At 39.6% G+C, this 22,362-nt stretch overlaps 1 protein-coding gene across 7 annotated transcripts in view; it reads left to right on the forward strand.

The window, feature by feature from the left end:
* Positions 1-22,362, forward strand: part of PDE4D (phosphodiesterase 4D) — a gene marked incomplete at both ends in the record, with an annotated part of 1,136,097 nt that overhangs the window by 906,819 nt on the left and 206,916 nt on the right. For all 7 annotated transcript variants that reach the window (XM_079703996.1, XM_079703994.1, XM_079703995.1 and 4 more), the window contains one exon: positions 6,198-6,389. In XM_079703996.1, coding sequence (XP_079560122.1) covers positions 6,198-6,389 — 192 coding nt within the window. The remainder of the gene's footprint in view (positions 1-6,197; positions 6,390-22,362) is intronic.

Here is a 22,362-nt window from a genome sequence, read left to right on the forward strand (position 1 = left end):
AATTCATTGATTAGATCTAGTAGTTTTCTGGTAGCATCTTTAGGATTCTCTATGTATAGTATCATGTCACCTGCAAACAGTGACAGCTTTACTTCTTCTTTTCTGATTTGGATTCCTTTTATTTTCTTTTTTTCTCTGATTGCTGTGGATAAAAATTCCAAAACTATGTTGAATAAGAGCAGTGAGATTGGGCAACCTTGTCTTGTTCCTGATCTTAGTGGAAATGCTTTCATTTGTTCACCATTGAGGACGATGCTGGCTGTGGGTTTGTCATATATGGCTTTTATTATGTTGAGAAAAGTTCCCTCCATGCCTACTTTTTCGAGGATTTTTATCATAAATTGGTGTTGAATTTTGTTGAAACCTTTCTCTGTATCTATTGAGATGATCATATGGTTTTTCTCCTTCAGTTTGTTAATATGGTGTATCACGTTGATTGATTTGGGTATATTGAAGAATCCTTGCATTCCTGGAATAAACCCCACTTGATCATGGTGTATGATCCTTTTAATGTGCTGTTGGATTCTGTTTGCTAGTATTTTGCTGAGGAGTTTTGCATCTATGTTCATCAGTGATATTGGCCTGTAGTATTCTTTCTTTGTGACATCCTTGTCTGGTTTTGGTATCAGGGTGATGGTGGCCTCGTAGAATGAGTTTGGGAGTGTTCCTCCCTCTGCTATATTTTGGAAGAGTTTGAGAAGGATAGGTGTTAGCTCTTCTCTAAATGCTTGATAGAATTCGCCTGTGAAGCCATCTGGTCCTGGGCTTTTGTTTGTTGGAAGATTTTTAATCACAGTTTCAATTTCAGTGCTTGTGATTGGTCTGTTCATATTTTCTATTTCTTCCTGATTCAGTCTTGGCAGGTTGTGCATTTCTAAGAATTTGTCCATTTTACTGGCATAGAGTTGCTTGTAATAATCTCTCATGATCTTTTGTATTTCTGCAGTGTCAGTTGTTACTTCTCCTTTTTCATTTCTAATTCTATTGATTTGAGTCTTCTCCCTTTTTTTCTTGATGAGTCTGGCTAATGGTTTATCAATTTTGTTTATCTTCTCAAAGAACCAGCTTTTAGTTTTATTGATCTTTGCTATCGTTTCCTTCATTTCTTTTTCATTTATTTCTGATCTGATTTTTATGATTTCTTTCCTTCTGCTAACTTTAGGATGTTTTTGTTCTTCTTTCTCTAATTGCTTTAGGTGCAAGGTTAGGTTGTTTATTCGAGTTGTTTCCTGTTTCTTAAGGTGGGATTGTATTGCTATAAACTTCCCCCTTAGAACTGCTTTTGCTGCATCCCATAGGTTTTGGGTCGTCGTGTCTCCATTGTCATTTGTTTCTAGGTATTTTTTAATTTCCTCTTTGATTTCTTCAGTGATCACTTCGTTATTAAGTAGTGTATTGTTTAGCCTCCATGTGTTTGTATTTTTTACAGCTCTTTTCCTGTAATTGATATCTAGTCTCATAGCATTGTGGTCGGAAAAGATACTTGATACAATTTCAATTTTCTTAAATTTACCAAGGCTTGATTTGTGACCCAAGATATGATCTATCCTGGAGAATGTTCCATGAGCACTTGAAAAAATGTGTATTCTGTTGTTTTTGGATGGAATGTCCTATAAATATCAATTAAGTCCATCTTGTTTAATGTATCATTTAAAGCTTGTGTTTCCTTATTTATTTTCATTTTGGATGATCTGTCCATTGGCGAAAGTGGGGTGTTAAAGTCCCCTACTATGATTGTGTTACTGTCGATTTCTCCCTTTATGGCTGTTAGTATTTGCCTTATGTATTGAGGTGCTCCTACGTTTGGTGCATAAATATTTACAATTGTTATATCTTCTTCTTGGATCGATCCCTTGATCATTATGTAGTGTCCTTCTTTGTCTCTTCTAGTAGTCTTTATTTTAAAGTCTATTTTGTCTGATATGAGAATTGCTACTCCAGCTTTCTTTTGGTTTCCATTTGCATGATATATCTTTTTCCATACCCTTACTTTCAGTCTGTATGTGTCTCTAGGTCTGAAATTGTTCTCTTGTGGACAGCATACATATGGTTCTTGTTTTTGTATCCATTCAGCTAATCTGTGTCTTTTGGTGGAAGCATTTAGTCCATTTACATTTAAGGTAATTATCGATATGTATGTTCCTATTCCCATTTTCTTAATTGTTTTGTGTTCGTTATTGTAGGTCTTTTCCTTCTCTTGTGTTTCTTGCCTAGAGATGTTCCTTTAGCATTTGTTTTAAAGCTGGTTTGGTGGTGCTGAACTCTCTCAGCTTTTGCTTGTCTGTAAACGTTTTATTTTCTTGATCAAATCTGAATGAGATCCTTGCTGGGTAGAGTAATCTTGGTTGCAGGTTTTTCTCCTTCATCACTTTAAATATGTCCTGCCACTCCCTTCTGGCTTGCAGAGTTTCTGCTGAGAGATCAGCTGTTAACCTTATGGGGATTCCCTTGTGTGTTATTTGTTGTTTTTCCCTTGCTGCTTTTAATATGTTTTCTTTGTGTTTAATTTTTGACAGTTTGATTAATATGTGTCTTGGCATATTTCACCTTGGATTTATCCTGTATGGGACTCTCTGTGCTTCCTGGACTTGATTAACTATTTCCTTTCCCATATTAGGGAAGTTTTCAACTATAATCTCTTCAAATATTTTCTCAGTCCGTTTTTTTTCTCTTCTTCTTCTGGAACCCCTATAATTCGAATGTTGGTGTTTTTAATGTTGTCCCAGAGGTCTCTGAGACTGTCCTCAGTTCTTTTCATACTTTTTTGTTTATTCTGCTCTGCAGTAGTTATTTCCACTATTTTGTCTTCCAGGTCACTTATCCTTTCTTCTGCCTTAGTTATTCTGCTATTGGTCCCATCTAGAGTATTTTTAATTTCATTTATTGTGTTGTTCATCATTGCTTGTTTCATGTTTAGTTCTTCTAGGTCCTTGTTAAATGTTTCTTGCATTTTGTCTATTCCATTTCCAAGATTTTGGATCATCTTTACTATCATTATTCTGAATTCTTTTTCAGGTAGACTGCCTATTTCCTCTTCATTTGTTAGGTCTGGTGGGTTTTTATCTTGCTCCTTCATCTGCTGTGTGTTTTTCTGTCTTCCCATTTTACTTATCTTACTGTGTTTGGGGTCTCCTTTTTGCAGGCTGCAGGTTCGTAGTTCCCATTGTTTTTGGTGTCTGTTCCCAGTGGCTAAGGTTGGTTCAGTGGGTTGTGTAGGCTTCCTGGTGGAGGGGACTAGTGCCTGTGTTCTGGTGGATGAGGCTGGATCTTGTCTTTCTGGTGGGCAGGTCCACATCTGGTGGTGTGTTATGGGGTGTCTGTGGACTTATTATGATTTTAGGCAGCCTCTCTGCTAATGGGTGGGGTTGTGTTCCTGTCTTACTAGTTGTTTGGCATAGGGTGTCCAGCACTGTAGCTTGCTGGTTGTTGAGTGAAGCTGGGTGCTGGTGTTGAGATGGAGATCTCCGGGAGATTTTCACCGTTTGATATTACGTGGAGCTGGGAGGTCTCTTGTGGACCAGTGTCCTGAAGTTGGCTCTCCCACCTCAGAGGCACAGCACTGACTCCTGGCTGCAGCACCGACTCCTGGCTGCAGCACCAAGAACCTTTCATCCACACATCTCAGAATAAAAGGGAGAAAAAGTAGAAAGAAAGAATTAGTAGAAGCAGAAAGAAAGAAAGAAAGGAGGAGGGAGGGAGGGAGGAAGGAAGGAAGGGAAAAAAGATTGAAGGAAAGAAGGTAAAGTAAAATAAAGTTATTAAAATAAAAAACAATTAAGAAACAAACAAAAAAAAAAGGACGGATAGAACCCTAGGACAAATGGTGGAAGCAAAGCTATACAGACAAAATCTCACTCAGAAGCATACACATATACACTCACAAAAAGAGGAAAAGGGGAAAAAATCATAAATCTTGCTCTCAAAGTCCACCTCCTCAATTTGGGATGATTCGTTGTCTCTTCAGGTATTCCACAGATGCCGGGTACATCAAGTTGATTGTGGAGCTTTAATCCACTGTTTCTGAGGCTGCTGGGAGAGATTTCCCTTCCTCTGTTCTCACAGCTCCCACGGCTCAGCTTTGGATTTGGCCCCGTCTCTGCGTGTAGGTCGCTGGAGGGCGTCTGTTCTTCGCCCAGACAGGATGGGGTTAAAGGAGCAGCTGCTTCGGGGACTCTGGCTCACTCAGGCCGTGGGGAGGGAGGGGTACAGAGTGCGGGGCGAGCCTGTGGCGTCAGAGGCCGGCGTGACGTTGCACCAGCCGGAGGCGCGCCGTGCGTTCTCCCGGGGAAGTTGTCCCTGGATCCCGGGACCCTGGCAGTGGCGGGCTGCAGAGGCTCCCCGGAAGGGGGGTGTGGATAGTGACCTGTGCTCACACACAGGCTTCTTGGTGGCGGCAGCAGCAGCCTTAGCGTCTTATGCCCGTCTCTGGGGTCCGCGCTTTTAGCCGCGGCTCGCGCCCGTCTCTGGAGCTCCTTTAAGCAGCGCTCTGAATCCCCTCTCCTCACGCACCAGGAAACAAAGAGGGAAGAAAAAGTCTCTTGCCTCTTCGGTAGGTCCAGACTTTTTCCCGGACTCCCTCCCGGCCCGCCGTGGTGCACTAACCCCTTCAGGCTGTGTTCACGCCGCCAACCCCAGTCCTCTCCCTGCGCTCCAACCGAAGCCCGAGCCTCAGCTCCCAGCCCCGCCCGCCCCGGCGGGTCAGCAGACAAGCCTCTCGGGCTGATGAGTGCTGGTCGGCACCGATCTTCTGTGTGGGAATCTCTCCGCTTTGCCCTCCGCACCCCTGTTGCTGTGCTCTCCTCCGCGGCTCGGAAGCTTTCCCCCTCCGCCACCCGCAGTCTCCGCCCGCGAAGGGGCTTCCTAGTGTGTGGAAACCTTTCCTCCTTCACAGCTCCCTCCCACTGGTGCAGGTCCCGTCCCTATCCTTTTGTCTCTGTTTATTCTTTATTCTTTTGCCCTACCCAGGTACATGGGGAGTTTCTTGCCTTTTGGGAGGTCTGAGGTCTTCTGCCAGCATTCAGTGGGTGTTCTGTAGGAGTTGTTCCACGTGTAGCTGTATTTCTGATGTATCTGTGGGGAGGAAGGTGATCTCCGCGTCTTATTCTTCCGCCGTCTTCCCCCTATAGTATAAATTTTCTGAAGTGCCACCATGAAGCGCTTAGAACACCCAGAATCTCCATTCTCAGAGAGCTTGCAGTCTAGGAATGGAGATCAAGTGGTAATTATTTCCAGCTCACTGTAAACGCTAAAAGTGGGGAGTGGGAAAGAGTCTTGGGAACACAGAGAAAGGGCATCTCATGAAGCTCTGGGGTACCAGGGCAGCATTTCAGATGAAGGCTAAGTCCTCAAGGATAAATAATAATTAGGCAGGAGATTGGAGGGTTGAGAAATTGGGGAGCAGAAGGTTAGGTAGTGAGAGCCTGATACAAGTAGGGGGTGGTTCAATAGGAGGGGAGCATGAAGTTCCCGATGGAAGAGTGCTGCATATCAAGGTTGGGAAAAGCGTTCATTGTCATGGAGAACAGATGCTTAAGACTCTGTCAATTCAGCCAAGAAATGTGAACTTTATCTTGAGGACAACAGTGAGCCACTGTAAGGTTTTGAACTGATGAATTACACAGTAAGGTTTAGATTTTAAGGAGAATCGTACAAGGTGGAAAATGGATTCAAGAGACTAACTTAAAGGCTCTTATAATAATGTAGGTGACAGTTGACAGAATCCTGAACTTAGTATATTGGCAGTGGGGATGGAGGGAAGTGGCCACAATAGAAATTAGTGATTGGGTAGGTGTAGGTGGGAGTGGAGAAGCCCAGGTTTGGGGAATCAAGGATATTAGGCATGTAATGGGCACTTGTTGAACTGAAACCAAATATTTAGTGAATTGCTATGTAAAAGGAATTCTGTACTTAGGAGAGCTAGTCTTTGCAGAATGGCTCCTTTTAAACTGAAATTGAGTTCAGAAAGACCCATATATTTTGTATTTGGTCAGTTAACAGAGGTACTCCAAGGTGTAGGAAGACAAGTATACGAAGTCAGCGTGTTTTTTTTCTTTTGTGTGTTTTGGTATTACCATTTTTTTTGACAGCAGGAGTCAGCTGTAAGTTTTCCTATTGTCAGTTCCTAAACTGAAGTCTCCCTGTACTAAACTATTAACATACAATTCACAGCAATGTCATTCTTTCTCCTTAATTGACAGCTTTGATGTGGACAATGGCACATCTTCTGGACGGAGTCCCTTGGATCCCATGACCAGCCCGGGATCTGGGCTAATTCTCCAAGCAAACTTTGTCCACAGTCAACGCCGGGAGTCCTTTCTGTATCGATCCGACAGCGATTATGACCTCTCACCAAAGTCCATGTCCCGGAACTCCTCCATTGCCAGTGACATGTAAGTGTGCGGGGGAGCAAAGAGAAGAGGGCGTGCTTAGAGAAAACTCAAGTACATTTCCCTCTAGAGTTGATAAAACCAACGATATTTGTTCAACTGCATCATTCTCTAATTTAAAAAGGATGGTGGCTAAAATTATACAAGTTGAAGATAAATGGTAGATTGAATCTGTCACTCTTGAGAAGAAACTTATTTTTCCCAGAGAATACATTGTCTGGGAAAAGAGAGAATTAAATTTGCAATGGAGACATTTTCACTTAAAACTTTAGCTTATATTCATGTAGGACCTGAGTTTAGCTACCCAACCATGTGAATATTTTCGAATATTTTGACAGGCTTTAAACTCAGTTTGCAAGTCCCTGTGATATTAGCATGTATAGCCCTTTGAATATATCTCCATTGATGTACTGTGCAGATGTTAGCCCTGGTTTGCCAGTTCATTTGAAATCTTTGTGAAGGTTTGCCTAAATTAAACCATTTTTGGAATATTAATCACGGGAGGCAAGTACAGAAAACATTAGACAGACTTGAATATCATTTTAGACATGCCACAGCTTGGAAAGTAATTAAAACTGATAAGCAGATTTGCAGATCATATACCATCATTAGCTCATTGTCTCGTGCTTACTGTAGTGTTCATTACTTTCCTAGTTTCTGGAGGCTTCTAAATAGGATCTAACTCTCACTCAATACCTGCACTGTCATTGGTGGTCACTCTGCCTCTGTGTAGAGTTAGTGTCTACTTTTCTTCTCTGCATCTAGGCATTTGTCTGATAACATCACCGTCTTCTTATGACACCATCTCAAAAACTCAGCACAGGTTGCAGTACATCTTATAGGAACTGTATGGGGTTCCCGAGGGTCTAGTGTTATTCTTGGTATTCTAACAGATCATCAAGGTATCTTAATAGGTCTCTATGGGATTCTAGAAATGAAATTGTGCTTTACTCACTTCCCAACCTATGGCTCTTGGTTGCCATTTATTAATGGTTGTAAAATGACAACACTCTCTTCTCCCTAGGAATGGGCAACTAAAGTACAATCACTTTGATTCAAATTCTGAATTATGAAATTCACATTGTGTAACTGTCTTTGAGAACTGCAGGAGATAGAAGAAAACTCTAAGACAGAGTTCTTGTCTCAGATAACTAATAATCTTATGAAATGACAGGTTTTAGATCAAATAACTAGTGAAAAAGACAGTATGTAAGTCCTAATTTCTGTCCTTGTGGTCTACAGGTAAAAGCATCTCATCACCTGCCTCTATGCACAGGTCTCCACCATCTTTCAAAAACTATCCAATCTACTCTCTTTTTTTATCTGTTGTTTTTGGCAATAAAACTTCTCCATAATCATATCTCTGCCCATCCTTCCAACCCCACCCCAAGATCTACATCTATTCTGTATATTTCCTTATATGTTGTTGTTGCCTTAATATTCTGAAATCTATCTTCGAATCATACTGACCTCTGAAAATCCATTAATTCAAGTAATGTTTATTGGTCACCCATAAAGCAGAAGGCATGGTGCCAGTTATTAAAGGAAATACAAGGTGCATTTCATCTCCTAGCTGCCATCACTGTTGTGTGCTCTCTTCCCTACTGCTCACAGACCTCTTCTTCACCAGCTTCTCTTATCACCCCTTAACATATTTCCCCAAAGTATAGCCCCTGGCCCTCTGGGCTCTGCTTTAGAAAACTCGTTTGTATATGTGTCCGACTATCAGCCTTCATCAGATGACTTACTGCTCAGTATCTCTGACCCTGCAACCTCAGTTGAGCTCCAGATCTATAGCCCCTAATTGCCTTCTGGACATTTAGACTTTCCTGTTCAACTGTTCCTTCACACTCACTAATTAGTACATATTCAGCATTAATTCATTGTATTGATGGCGTCCACTCTCCTTCACTACAAAACAACTTCCTTTCCCCATTGGCTTTATTTCTATGTTATTTTTATCCCATTTTCTTAGTTTTGAAAATTAAGACATTTGTTTATTCATTCATACGTAATAAAAATACTTACTGAAAAGCTATGGTGTGTTTAAAGCTCCCCATCTGCATGGGGGTAGGGGGAGAGGCAGGGCAAAAGGGCTGACATTTTAGACCTTTGGAATAAAATCTGGTGAGCACCATCCTTGAGGCATTTATGAGAGAAAAGGAGAAGAGAAGGAGAGTTTGCCAGCCAGGGATAGTCAGGTGAAGGGGGCAACATTTAGATAATGTGGAGCGAGGGAAATTATGGCTCAATTAAGGAATGACTGCTTGGTGTGAGTAGGGAAATGTGGCAGGAGAAAAAGAAGGTTGGAATACAGTGTATGGGACCTCAGAGCCACAGGTTTTTAGCTGGGATCACGTGATCGCATTCTTGTTTTTATTGCTTCTGATTACTCTATTGTTGAATGATTGTATAGAATGAAATGATTACAGGGAAATCGATCTTGTTGAAATTCATGGAAGCAAAGCAGGCTAAATATGATGGAGGCCCAGGTCAAGGGAGTGGGGGTAGGATGAGGTTAGTCCAGATGCAAGAAGCAATAGGCTTACAGAATGGTATGTGTGTGTGTGTGTGTGTGCACGCGTGTGCGTGTTAGGAGACAGCCAGTGGGCAAGGAGAATCAGAGAGAATCTTGACGTTTTGACCCCGAACAAGTAAATGAATGGTGATGTTGACATGGGAACACAGGATAGAGTGGACAACATAATGACATAATGAATTTGGCTTTTACACTTTGAGGCCAGAACTCTAGGAGAAACAAGACAACAATTAAAGGACAAGGACAGAGAGCAGAAACAACAGTGCAGAGGGTGAGGGGAAATTAGAAGAACCAATTCCCTTCTGTAATGACTAGATTTGGGAGGACCAGTGGGAGAAGCATCTTAGTGGGGTAATAGAAGAATTAGTGAAGGAGTGAATTGAAAGTGGAGATAGCAGCAAGTGCAGCCATCTCTTTAAAAGATTAGTAAGTTAAAGAGGAAAAGAAAAACTAAAGCTGCTTGAGGGAGAATTAGGTTCAAGGGAAATTTTTTTGAATTCAGAACACTTAAGCTGAGGGACATAGAGGTTAAGTATGGAGTTGTAGCTGCTGATAAAAATATGATCATGAGCCTAAGTAAAGGGACTAACTTTGAAAAAGTAGTAGAGACAAATACTGCATTCTTTAGAACAATGAAAAAAAGTGAAAGGGGGAGATATAAATTTGGAGATGGATGGCTGAAATGTTTAGAGAATTGATGGCTTATGATCTCTACTTTTTCATGCAAGTAGAAAGTATATAAAAAACGTATATATGTGGATAACTGAGTCACTTTGGTGTACAGAAGACATTGGCACAGCATTGTAAATCAACTACACTTCAATTAAAGCAAAAAAAGAAAAAGAAAGTATAGCCATCGATGACTAAAGGAAAAAGTGATGGGGCAGCTTGAGAACGGGGGAAAAGCTTAAAAGACCCACACTGCAATTATAAAAAGAGAACAGAATAGGGATGAGTAGAAAAGAAAAATGCTGAAAAGCCCTATAGATAATTATATATAATGTTGAATAGATGAATGACCAGGTTGAAAGTCATCTCCTTCAACTTCATCAAAGGTGAAATAACTGGGCTTTTGATAGAGGCCAGGGACAAACTCACAGTGACTTAGTAGACTCTGTTTTACATAGTTATGTATTCTATTGATATTTTCTAAAATTATAGCAAATTGATTTTTGGATACCAGTGTGTATCCGTGCATTTTATGAAAAGGCTACAATATTTAACAGCTAAATAGTGCTTTTCTTTCCACAGTAAACTTACGAGGATGACCTCATTTTTCCCTGTACCTATTCAAGAGTTCCTTTATCTGATTGGACTCACATAAGAGTGACAAATCTAATTAGACCGTGATGCAACTCTATATTTTGTTGAAAAATAATGTCTTGACATGTTCAGCTTTCTCATTCCCCCTGGGTATTTATATTGCAGCTATAACGTTTTCCTTTGACACTAACTGACTCCTGAAAAGCATACTTTCTACTAGGGAGATGTTTCTATGAGAAGCAAGGTGAATAGAATAAATAACTACCATTTCAGTCTTCAATCTGTTACTATACATTCCATCTACAGATAAAGTGTTATCCTTTCTCTTCATTTGACTTCACATATGGCCATATGTAAACCTCCATTTTCTTACCTAGTTCATGATAATGCTGGGAAGATTGTTCAGTGTCTTTAATTCAACTGCACTTTATAGAGAATGACATTATTATATATTTTAATCACTTTGATGATTTTATACTTAACTGTTCTAGTTAAGCTTTCCTATTGAGAAAATCCCTTAGAAATTTCAAATACAAACAGTAGCAATGAAAGTCTGTTATTATCTATTTGAATGAAGTGTTTTGGAAAACCATTAACTGCTCTTTAAGTTGAAATATAATTGTTTAATTTGTTGGTAAAGAGAGAAGGAAGATAATTACCTCCTATAAGACAGGATGGCATTATCTTATCTTCTATAAATAGATACTGATTAAATAGCTGAGGCATAAGAAGAAAATAAGACTAATAATGGTAATAATAATAATCACAGTGTACGTTGCATGTGTACATCACTCTTCATTCTTCTAAGTGTTTCACATCTGTCATCTCATTTGATACTTTCCACAGTCCTCTGCAGAGGGACATTATTATGCTGTTTTACAGATGAGAGACCCAAGGTCCTGAGAGCTTAAACTTCTTGAAAAACACAACACACATTTCGATCATTTCTACGAGAACATTATTTGCAAATGCCATAAAGTGCTGTGAATTATTGTGGCAAAACTGCTGAGAAACAGGAGTACCTGTTCACCAAATCCAATTGATCAAATGAATGACTTGGCGCTATGAAAATTTAGTTTCCATTTATAGTTTAAGAATAAAAGAAGATACAAGCTCAAATTGGTCAGAGAAGTAATAAAGAAAATATGCAACTGACTCTTGGAAACTATGCAACTGACTCAAGTCTGTAGAACTAGGCTAAACTCAGCATCTAAAAAAATTAGCTTATACAAGGCAGAAGAGAAGTTCCTGGCAGCCTCTGCTCAGAAGGCTGTCACATAGTTTGATAAATGTAATCCTGAGTAGCAACTTAATTCTTAAGAATTATAAGAAATAGAAAAATATTTTAATGATTAGCATGAGTACAGTAAAGAAATAAATACATGAAAAGTAAACTTAAACTATCATTAAGGGCTTCCCTGGTGGTGCAGTGGTTGAGAATCTGCCTGCCAATGCAGGGGACACGGGTTCGAGCCCTGGTCTGGAAAGATCCCACACGCCACGGAGCAACTGGGCCCGTGAGCCACAACCACTGAGCCTGCGCGTCTGGATCCTGTGCTCTGCAGCAAGAGAGGCCGCGATAGTGAGAGGTCCGCGCACCGCGATGAAGAGTGGTCCCCGCCTGCCACAACTAGAGAAAGCCCTTGAGCAGAAACGAAGACCCAACACAGCCAAAAATAAATAAGTAAATTTATAAAAAAGAATTATTATTTAAAAAAAAACTATCATTAAGAGTTAAAAAGGGGCTTCCCTGGTGGCACAGTGGTTGAGAGTCCGCCTGCCAATGCAGAGGACACGGGTTCGTGCCCCGGTCTGGGAGGATCCCACATGCCGTGGAGCGGCTGGGCCCGTGAGCCATGGCCGCTGAGTCTGCACGTCTGGAGCCTGTGCTCCGCAGGGGGAGAGGCCACAACAGTGAGAGGCCCACATACCGCAAAAATAAATTAAAAAAAAAAAAAAGAGTCAAAAAGTATTTTATAAGAGTAGAAACGACTAGATAACAGAAGGTTGCCCAAGTGCTGTCATGAAGAAACATGAAGAAAATTACAGATTAGATGGATAATTACATTAAATATGTGCAGTTTTTTTTTCCCTCTTAAATCCTTCAGAATGCATTTAAAACTATTTTAACTTCTGGTTAACGGTTACTTCTGTTGCTGCACTTCATTCAATGATATGTTATTTGTATTTACAAATACATAGATATGAGTCCCTGGAAAAATTAACAGGAGAATTATCAGTAACAAAACAAATAGAATTTAATCATAGAACTATGAGTTTATTGAATACAAACCGCCTGTCAAACCACATCAGTTAAAAACACGTTTCAATTCATCTGGATAATGGACCTCTAGTCCCCATCTTCTGCTGAATAAACACTAACACAGAGAATCCAAAGATGATCCAAGTTGCTCTTTACTCATATCTACATACTGATACATACCGGGGAGGGCGTGGGAGGGGCAATGAAGGGGAAGTGAGCGGACTCAATGTACCATAAAAAGCTGGGGCACACTTGGCAGTCTAGCTAATTAGTCCCCATCACCATACAGAAGTATAGGACCTCATTTATCAAGGCTTTGGGGTGCCCCATGTGGGCATTCTTTCAGCCAGGAAACACTATCCCCATCCCCAACTCAAATTTCTACCCTTTCTTTAGCACTTACGAAGTACCTCACCACCTCTTGAGCCTTTGTGAGTTTTCAGTTGTAGCTGTTCCTGGCCTCTTCCTATGACTATGGGGTAGAAGGTGGTATTGCCTCTAGTCCTGAGTTTGAAAAAGGAAGAATGATCACTTATATACCTATTCATCAGTTCTATTACAGGTTACATTATTCTTCATTAGTCTTACTAAGGTATCTCTGAAAATAAAAAGAGGGCTTCCCTGGTGGCGCAGTGGTTGAGAGTCCGCCTGCCGATGCAGGGGACACGGGTTCGTGCCCCGGTCCGGGAGGATCCCATATGCCGCGGAGTGGCTGGGCTCGTGAGCCATGGCCGCTGAGCCTGCGTGTCTGGAGCCTGTGCTCCACAACGGGAGAGGCCACAACAGTGAGAGGCCCGCCTACCCCCCAAAAATAAAAAAAATAAAAAGAAAAAGAAATGTTGCACTACAAAGGTTCTAGTCCTCACTGGATCTACATGAAAAGTCTGTTAACCCCACCTAACTATATTTTTAGATCTTATTAGCACCAATGAGCATCTGTCTCTTTTCTAACCTTGATCTGCCATTTGAAAGTCCTCTACCATCATGTAAACACAGAAAGGTGCTGTGGTCAAATAATTCCTTCCTCAATTCCTGAGTTTTCCCAACTGAGGGAGTGTCCTCACCCCTCACTCAATGGTTTAAGAGTAATGAAACTAGGGCCAGGACATGTGCTGAGGTACCCTGGACCACCACAGGGAACTCACACGGGTTCCAGAGGTATTTTAAATTTTCAAGGGAAACGCAGAAACATCTGTCAGTCACCTGGAGAACTAACAGCTTGAAATAGTTCCCAGTTTCAACTTTAGATCATTCCTTTTCTTTCCATGACATCATATCTTTGCAAAACTGGGTTATTGACAATTGCTGTGATAAGAAGCAAGCAATGCACAAAAATCAGCGTGGACCAGGAAGTGAGGGAGGCAGAACATCCAGGCTCATTCCGGAGTGAGAAGTTGTGCAGGACTCAACGAGGGCTCAGTTGTGGAGGCAAAACCTTATTAAATCGTTTGAACTAAATTCTTAAGAATTGCCACTGGTAGTTATTTCTTTTGGCCAGTGGGGTGCTTTAAAAAACTACTGAGGTGCTAAGGGTATCATGAATTGAAGAAGTTTTGAGAACCTCTGGATTAGGGTGTTTATTTGTGTCCTTAGGAGTGGAGCTAAATCAAATCTTTGTGTGAAGAGAAATTTTGTTAAGAGAAAGAAAAAATTCAGCAGATTGTCAAAGCCATGAACTTCCAGATGAGCTCTAGAATTGAGAATTTATCCTATCCTTAATTCTGTTAGGACCCCAGGTAGACAAATAATTCATTATTATCAAGAGTGATATCATTTTGGTAGTGAGCCAGATAAACTAGGATTTTTCTTCCACTCCTTGAGGGTTGGCAAGTTACTACTACTACTATTATTATTATTATTAAGTATTGATACAGACACTAAACTTACACTAGCCATTAAATCCCAAGAAGTCTATTGACAGAATATTCTAAGGTCATTGGCTACTAGAGTACTACTACTAGTTGTGCTACCTTTTTTCATCTTTCTGTTGTTTTAAAAATTCCACTTCTCTGTTCAGTCCCTGGGGTCGTTTTATTTCTAGCTCAAAAAACAGGAGGCCCATAAATGGTAAAATAATACTTATAAATTAGGTAAACATGCTTATTCAATTTTTGAATTAAGGAGTTAACAATAGCAGCTGAATATACATTTTATATTTCTAATCTTGTACTTTAAAAATCATAAAAAGGAAGCTCTAATATTCTGACATTTTGAATGACCATGTTTGTTAATGACACAAAGTAAAAACAGTCGATTTTAATGCATTACCACAGCATTTGTTTAGTATCATTGTGCTATGCTCCAGTCTTTTAAAACAACAAATTAATTATGTGTTCTAATATCCCTTGCTTATCACTGCCAAAGTGATATATCCTGAGGTCTTAGGGGACATGAAGAGATAAATATTAGTTATGAAAAGTTCTTAAGGCAGATGGAAAAAGAAATTGAGATTGACAAAACTTGCCAGTAATTCATTATTTCCATGCTAAGGTTACTAAAATGCTATTATGTTTTTAGGAGAGTTTGCCCTAATATTTAGCATCCAATTTTCTTTTCTGAATTTCCTTCATACCCAGTATGCTCCTCAGTGTTTGGACTCTAGTTTTAATTGTGAAAAAAAAAAAACCAGAAAAATAGTTACCTGAGTGTTCCTCAACTCCCATAACTTTAGAAAAAAAGACACTGTGAAGGTAAACTATTTAAACTTGTAAATGATTGACTATGCAGTTATGCTTTTACCTCAGACTTAATACTTTACACAGGGTAACATCTACTTTTTTAAAAAATGTGAGAGAATGGTAGCTTAATAATAAAAGTGATTACTGCATAATTTTATGAGATCAAATCCCTGCTAGAGAGCAAACTCATATCAACCTTGGTCAAGGAAGAGCTGGCTTATTATGCAGTGTATACAAAGAACATAATCTCTAAGAGCAAAGTATGAATAAAATTAACTATGCAACTAAAATTAGGAACATTTGAAAACCATCTTCAATGAAAAAAGCACAGTAACCTGCATAGTGCTCTCAGTGCAGTGTGACCCTAGATGAATGAACCAAGTTGAAAATTATGAGCTTTTCCTGCTTCTTGTAATGGACAAATGGCCATTACACAAGAGGATCTAGTTCTGTCAGTTATAGATACTGTGCCTGGGGACCCTCACTTGCTTTTTTATCCCAACGCTCTTTCCTCCATGTACTAAAGAAGACTAAAGTCAAAACCATGCTCTAGGGCCTCCCTGGTGGCGCAGTGGTTGAGAGTCCGCCTGCCGATGCAGGGGATACGGGTTCGTGCCCCGGTCTGGGAGGATCCCATATGCCGCGGAGCGGCTGGGCCCGTGAGCCATGGCTGCTGAGCCTGCGCATCCGGAGCCTGTGCTCCGCAACGGGAGAGGCCACAACAGTGAGAGGCCCGCGTACCACAAAAAAAAACAAAAAACAAAAAAAAACCATGCTCTAGTGTTATAAAATGAAAATTTTCTGAACTTTAAATCTTGATAGTGGGTGGTGGGAATGGAGCGAATGGTGACAGGTCAGGAGAATGGAGAAAGCTGATTTCCAATGGAGGTAATCTGTGTCTTCTCCCACATTCTAAATAAGTGTGTTGACTGGCTGCTTTTCTTTCTTTCTTTTTTTTTTTTTTTGCGGTACGCGGGCCTCTCACTGCTGTGGCCTCTCCCGCTGCGGAGCACAGGCTCCGGACGCGCAGGCTCAGCGGCCATGGCTCACGGGCCCAGCCGCTCCGTGGCATGTGGGATCCTCCCAGACTGGGGCACGAACCCGTGTCCCCTACATCGGCAGGCGGACTCTCAACCACTGCACCACCAGGGAAGCCCGATTGGCTGCATTTTTGAATGAGAGTGTCATGCTTTCACTCAGCAAATATTGACAGTACCTACTTCATGTCTGGGTATCATTCGACGACACCATAGACCCATGGAAACAAGACAAAAATTTTGTTTGGATGATGCATTCCTGTCATTTAAAAAAAATTCTAGATACTTACCCAGATAGAAAAGGACATTTACCCAGTCAATATTGATATTCCTATGTAAATCCCTGTTTCCACTAATACATCAATCACTTTAGCTATTGATTTTGTTTGACAGTCTTAGATCCTTAGTGAATTTTTCTCAGTGCCTCCTGTACAGTTGTATGAGCCATATAAGGAAAAATAATCACACTACTGGAACATTTATGTGATGTGCTTCTTGAGATAAGATATACCAGGGATTGTTAGTAAATCATCCTCACTAAATCCCTGTAAGATGAAAATTTAAAGATATGCTATTACAAATATGAAGAAAGAGAGTCTTCAACCATGCCTGTGGTTTTTCTTCAGAAAAAAAGAAAAACTTGTCTTCAGACAGGTCAAGAATATCAAACACTGGGCTTTGCTATCAGATTCCTGGCACTTTGTGGCATGGTTGAGATTCACTGAAGAAATATCCCCAATTATTCCATCTGCCTATTGCGGTTTCTCTCAAGCTTTGTGTCAGCTTCCCATTCATTGTCTTGAGACTTCAGGGTTTTCTTAATCTTGGATGAAGAAAAATTTGTTGTCATTGACTACTGGATAGTTATGTCTAGACATATGTAAGACCTTAACTCCTACAACCTGTCAATGGAAGTACAGGAGTTAAAAGCAGAAAAAGAGATGCATGAGCTGTTTGTATATTTTGGAGATTAATCCCTTGTCGGTAGCTTTGTTTGCAAACATTTTCTCCCATTCTGAGGGTTGTCTTTTTGTTTTGTTTATGGTTTCCTTTGCCATGCAAAAGCTTTTAAGTTTAATTAGATCCCATTTGTTTATTTTTGTTTTAATTTTCATTACCCTGGGTGGTGGATCAAAAAAGATCTTGCTACAATGTATGTCAAAGAGTGTTCTGCCTCTATTTTCCTCTAAGAGTTTTATAGTGCCCAGCCTTACATTTAGGTCTTTGATCCATTTTGAGTTTATTTTTGTGTATGGTGTTAGGGAGTGTTGTAATTTCATTCTTTTACATGTAGCTGTCCAGTTTTCCCAGCACCACTTGTTGAAGAGACTGTCTTTTCTCCATTGTATATTCTTGCCTCCTTTGTCATAGATTAGGTGACCATAGGTGTGTGGGTTTATCTCTGGGCTTTCTATCCTGTTCCATTGATCTTTTTGTGCCAGTCCCATACTGTCCTGATTACTGTAGCTTTGTAGTATAGTCAGAAGTCAGAGAATGTGATTCCTCCAGCTCCATTTTTCTTTCTCACGATTGCTTTGGCTATTCAGGGTCTTTTGTGTTTCCATACAAACTGTAAAAATTTTTGTTCTAATTCTGTGAAAAATGCCATTGGTAATTTGATACGGATTGCATTGAATCTGTAGATTGCTTTGGGAATATAGTCATTTCCACAATATTGATTCTTCCAATCCAGGAACATGGTATATCTCTCCATCTGTGTTGTCTTTGATTTCTTTCATCAGTACCTTATAGTTTTCTGAGTACAGGTGTTTGCCTTCTTAGGTAGGTTTATTCCTAGGTATTTTCAAAAAAAAACAAAGAAGCCAATCAAAAATTGGGGGGAACATCTAAATAGACATTTCTCCAAAGAAGACATACAGATGGACAATAAACACATGAAAAAGATGCTCAACATCACTAATTATTGGAGAAATGCAAATGAAAACTACAATGAGATATCACCTCACACCAGTCAGAATGGCCATCATCAAAAAATCTACAAACAATAAATGCTAGAGAGGGTTTGGAGAAAAAGGAACCCTCCTACTCTGTTGGTGGGAATGTAAATTGATACAACCACTATGGAGAACAGTATGGAGGTTCCTCAAAGAACTAAAAGTAGAACTACCATATGATCCAGCAATCCCACTCCTAGGCTTATACCTGGAGAAAACCATAATTCAAAAAGATACATGCACCCCAATGTTCATTGCAGCAGTATTTACAATAGCCAAGACATGGAAGCAACCTAGATGTCCATCAACAGAGGAATAGATAAAGAAGATGTGGTACATATATGCAATGGAATGTTACTCAGCCATAAATATGAAGAAAATAGTGCCATTTGCAGAGACGTGAATAGACCTAGAGACTGTCATATAGAGTGAAGTAAGTCAGAAAGAGAAAAATAAATATCGTATAATATCGCTTATATGTGGAATCCAGAAAAAATGGTACAGATAAACTTATTTGCAAAGCAGAAATAGAGACACAGATGTAGACAACAAACTTATGGGTACTGAGGGGGTGGGATGAATGGGGAGATTGGGATTGACATATATACAGTACTATGTATAAAATAGATAACTAATGAGAACCTACTGTATAGCACAGGGAACTCTATCAATGCTCTTTGGTGACCTAAATGGGAAGGAAATCTAAAAAAAGAGGGGATATACGTATACGTATAACTGATTCACTTTGCGGTACAGCAGAAACTAACACAACATTGTAAACCAACTATACTCCAATAAGAATTAATTTTGAAAAAAGCAGAAAAAGAAAGGACATCTGTTTACATCTCTGCAAATGTGGGAGTCTACACTGTGACAGAAAATCATTTAAGCAGTTCAGTGCATGATGTCGCCTGCTAGTAAATGTTATGAATGATCCCAAGACCCAAAGCCCTTTTAGCTCCTAGTTTTCCTTCCAGGGAGAACAGGGCTGCATGCAGATTTCATGTTTCCATGTCTCAACATCGATTCCTCCTTTGGGACTTAGAGAACTCCAGACTGAATTTGTTCTATCCACCAGGGCCAGTTTTGTTTGTTTGGCTGGTTATTTTTTGTTCCTTTGTTTGATTTTTGGGTTTTTTGCCAGGAAAATCAGAAAACAAGCATTATGATTTATGTGTTATCTAAAGGTTCCTGTGGTGATTTTTTAAAAAGTTCAATAAAACTTTCACTCAATCACTGTTATTTTCAATTATGAGTACATTTTTACAGAAGCTAAAAAAGAAGGCAGTTGGTAAAAAGAACTCTTTTGCATCAAATCACGGAGTTAATTCCATGTGCTGACAGCACACTTTTGTTTTACGTCTTTTCATGCTCATTATTTATCTTCAGTATATTGAGTTTCCATTCATTTCTCCCACCTACTATAGAGATTAGATAAAATTTCCTACATGTTTCACTATTTCTTGGTGGTTTTTGTTTGTTTGTTTGTTTGTTTTACATTTGTTTAAAGGTAGCCATCTTGTACTATATTTATCCAGGAAAGGAACCTGATGTTTCCCAGACAGACAGCTTGTCTATAACCCAGCACTCCAAACACCGAAGCACTTTGAAAGTGGCGAAAGGATGTCTTAAAGCTTCATGAACAAACCTCAAAGACATCAGTTCAAGTTCAGGATATTTACAAGGTCCACCTTGTTTTGCCTTTTGTGGCTCTAAGTTTCGGTACACTCTTTGGGAAGTGATGTATATAGAAAGGAATATATTCTTAAAATTGCCTGACGTCTGTATAATCTTTATAGCTGACATAGAATTCTCCTCTGAAGTTTAATACTTGATCCTCAAAACAATCATGTAAGGAAACAATGGAAAATATTAACTCAGTTTCTGAAATCACAAAATTCTGCTCAAAAATGTGTCTTGCATGTGCACACACATGCATGCCATGAATTAGAATCCAGGTATCTTGACCCTGAATATAGTGATTTCAATCAGCAGCTGCTCCTAGACCATACCTTTTGGCATTTGCTGGCAGGCACAGTAGCCTCTAGGTGAGAATATAATAAGCAAAGCAATTAAACTAAAATCTTTATTTCCCTTTCAGTGTTGGAGAATCTTGATGGCCATTTGGGCAAATCTTTCCATTTAGGGTCTTTGCCGAACAATCAAGTATTTTTGTTATGTTAATATATCAATGCTCTTTTGCCCCCGAGCTTAGAGTAGATTTTTTTTTTTCGGTTATATAAAACATTGTCTTCCCTTGGAAAATTTAAAACTGAAGTTTTGTAAAGATTGCTCAAGAGCTGCACTGGTCAAGATGATAACCACTACCCCAGGTGACTTTCTCTTAATTTAAATTAATTAAAATTAAATAAAAGTGGCATTCAGTTCCTCACTTGCACTAGCCACATTTTCAGTGCTAGCTAGTAACCGTGGCTAGTGGATACTGCATTAGACAGCACAGAGAGAGAACATTTCCATCACAGCAAAAACTTTTGTTTGACCGTGATGTTCTAGAGTCTAGAATATGTACTTTTATGGGGCTTCAGAATAGTCTGAATCCGTTTGTGCATGCAGAAAGCAGCATGATGCAGTAGAAGCGAAACGGTATTTAAAGCCTGGGTTTAAATCCAGCTCCACTGCTCATTTTCATGCCTTGGGATTTCATGACTCACTAAGACTTCAAAAACCATCTGGGGGACTGACCCAGGGTTACTAAGTGCTTACTTTGCCAGATAAATGACTTTATTTATTTAACAAGGAAATTCCCGTCGATATACACAATCATTTTATTTTCCAAAGGCATTTCACTAGAATTTTTTACAAAGGGAGTGGCACATATTCTCAGAATAAAGGAGAGTTTTCCAAAGGAATATGGTTAGCTTTTGTTTTTTAATATGACTTTTTAAAAAACCTTACTCCATGATTCATGTTTATTCTCACCTTCACAAGGACCAATGAACATTCTCTTGGGCCAGTACCAGGTCTCAGCCTGGCATTTGGAAACCACTGAACTCTGCCACTTGCCAAGGGCATGACCACCGATGAGTTACTTAAGTTCTCAGAAACCAGTTCCTTATCTTAGGATGGGAATATGAGCATCCATTTAGTGCAGAGGCATCAGAATTAAATACCGTGTGTTAGCAGAGCAGGGTCTGGTAATAGTAGGCATGCAGAAAACATACTGCTCTCACTCCTCTCCCCATTTGGTCACACCCTTCCTTTTAATCTCCTGAATCATTTTACCTCATGCAGATCTTAAAAAATTGTTGTTCTAGCTACCCATAAATCTTTTCCCTGGGAACCCATCCTAGAGAAAAACCAAGAAGGCAGAGCCACTGACGTTAAGAACGGGCCTGTCAAATAAGATAAACTAGAAAAGAAGAACCTGTTCCTACAACAGAGTGAGGGCACTTGTGAAAGATTGCTGTGTACTCGGTCCTTTCCCCGTCCTCCTTTCCCCTCCCCCCGCCCATGGAGGTCAGTCATCAAAGTTCCGTGACAGCAATTTGTGCCATCAACACGCCTAGAAGGACCCCTTTATTGTATTAGCTTTTATTAAACAAAATAAATAGGCTTAGAGAGTGTGTCTCTACATGTGCAAAACACTTAACTTCTTACAACTGGAAAATCTTTTGCTGAATAATTCTGAAAACAGATGATCTCTCATGCCATCATTTAACTAACAAATTTGAGGCCATTTATTGGCATCATGTACGTTCTCTAACGAAGCCTAAATTTTTGTTTGATGACAAATAAAGAAGAGATTACACTTCAGACTAGAGAATTTTTGCTTATGTTGCATTAGCTCCAATTTCATTTACTTTCTCATCAGTGCATGTGATACGAGCACACGTGGGCCAAAAACTGAGGGTTTTGTTTTTAGAATGTTTTTGGTCAAATATCAGGCCAAGGCCTTAATTCTTAAAACTGTGAATAAGAAGTGAGCAAATGATTTAAATTTCAGAAGACTAAATAACTTCCAAGGTCACATCCCTTTCTAAAGTTATATGATACATTTTTGTCTTTTTAATTTTTTAAGACTTCAGACAGCATTTCTAGTTTCACAGCAAAATTAAGAGGAAGGTATAGAGATTTCCCATATACTTTCTGCCCCCATAACAGTGTGGTTCATCCTTTATAATTGATGAACTTGTGTTGACACATGATTTTTTTTTTTTTAGATTTTTTTTGATGTGGACCATTTTAAAAATCTTTATTGAATTTGTTACAATATTGCTTCT

This window comes from Hyperoodon ampullatus, assembly GCF_949752795.1.
Source record: "Hyperoodon ampullatus genome assembly, chromosome: 4".
Lineage (NCBI taxonomy): Eukaryota > Metazoa > Chordata > Mammalia > Artiodactyla > Ziphiidae > Hyperoodon > Hyperoodon ampullatus.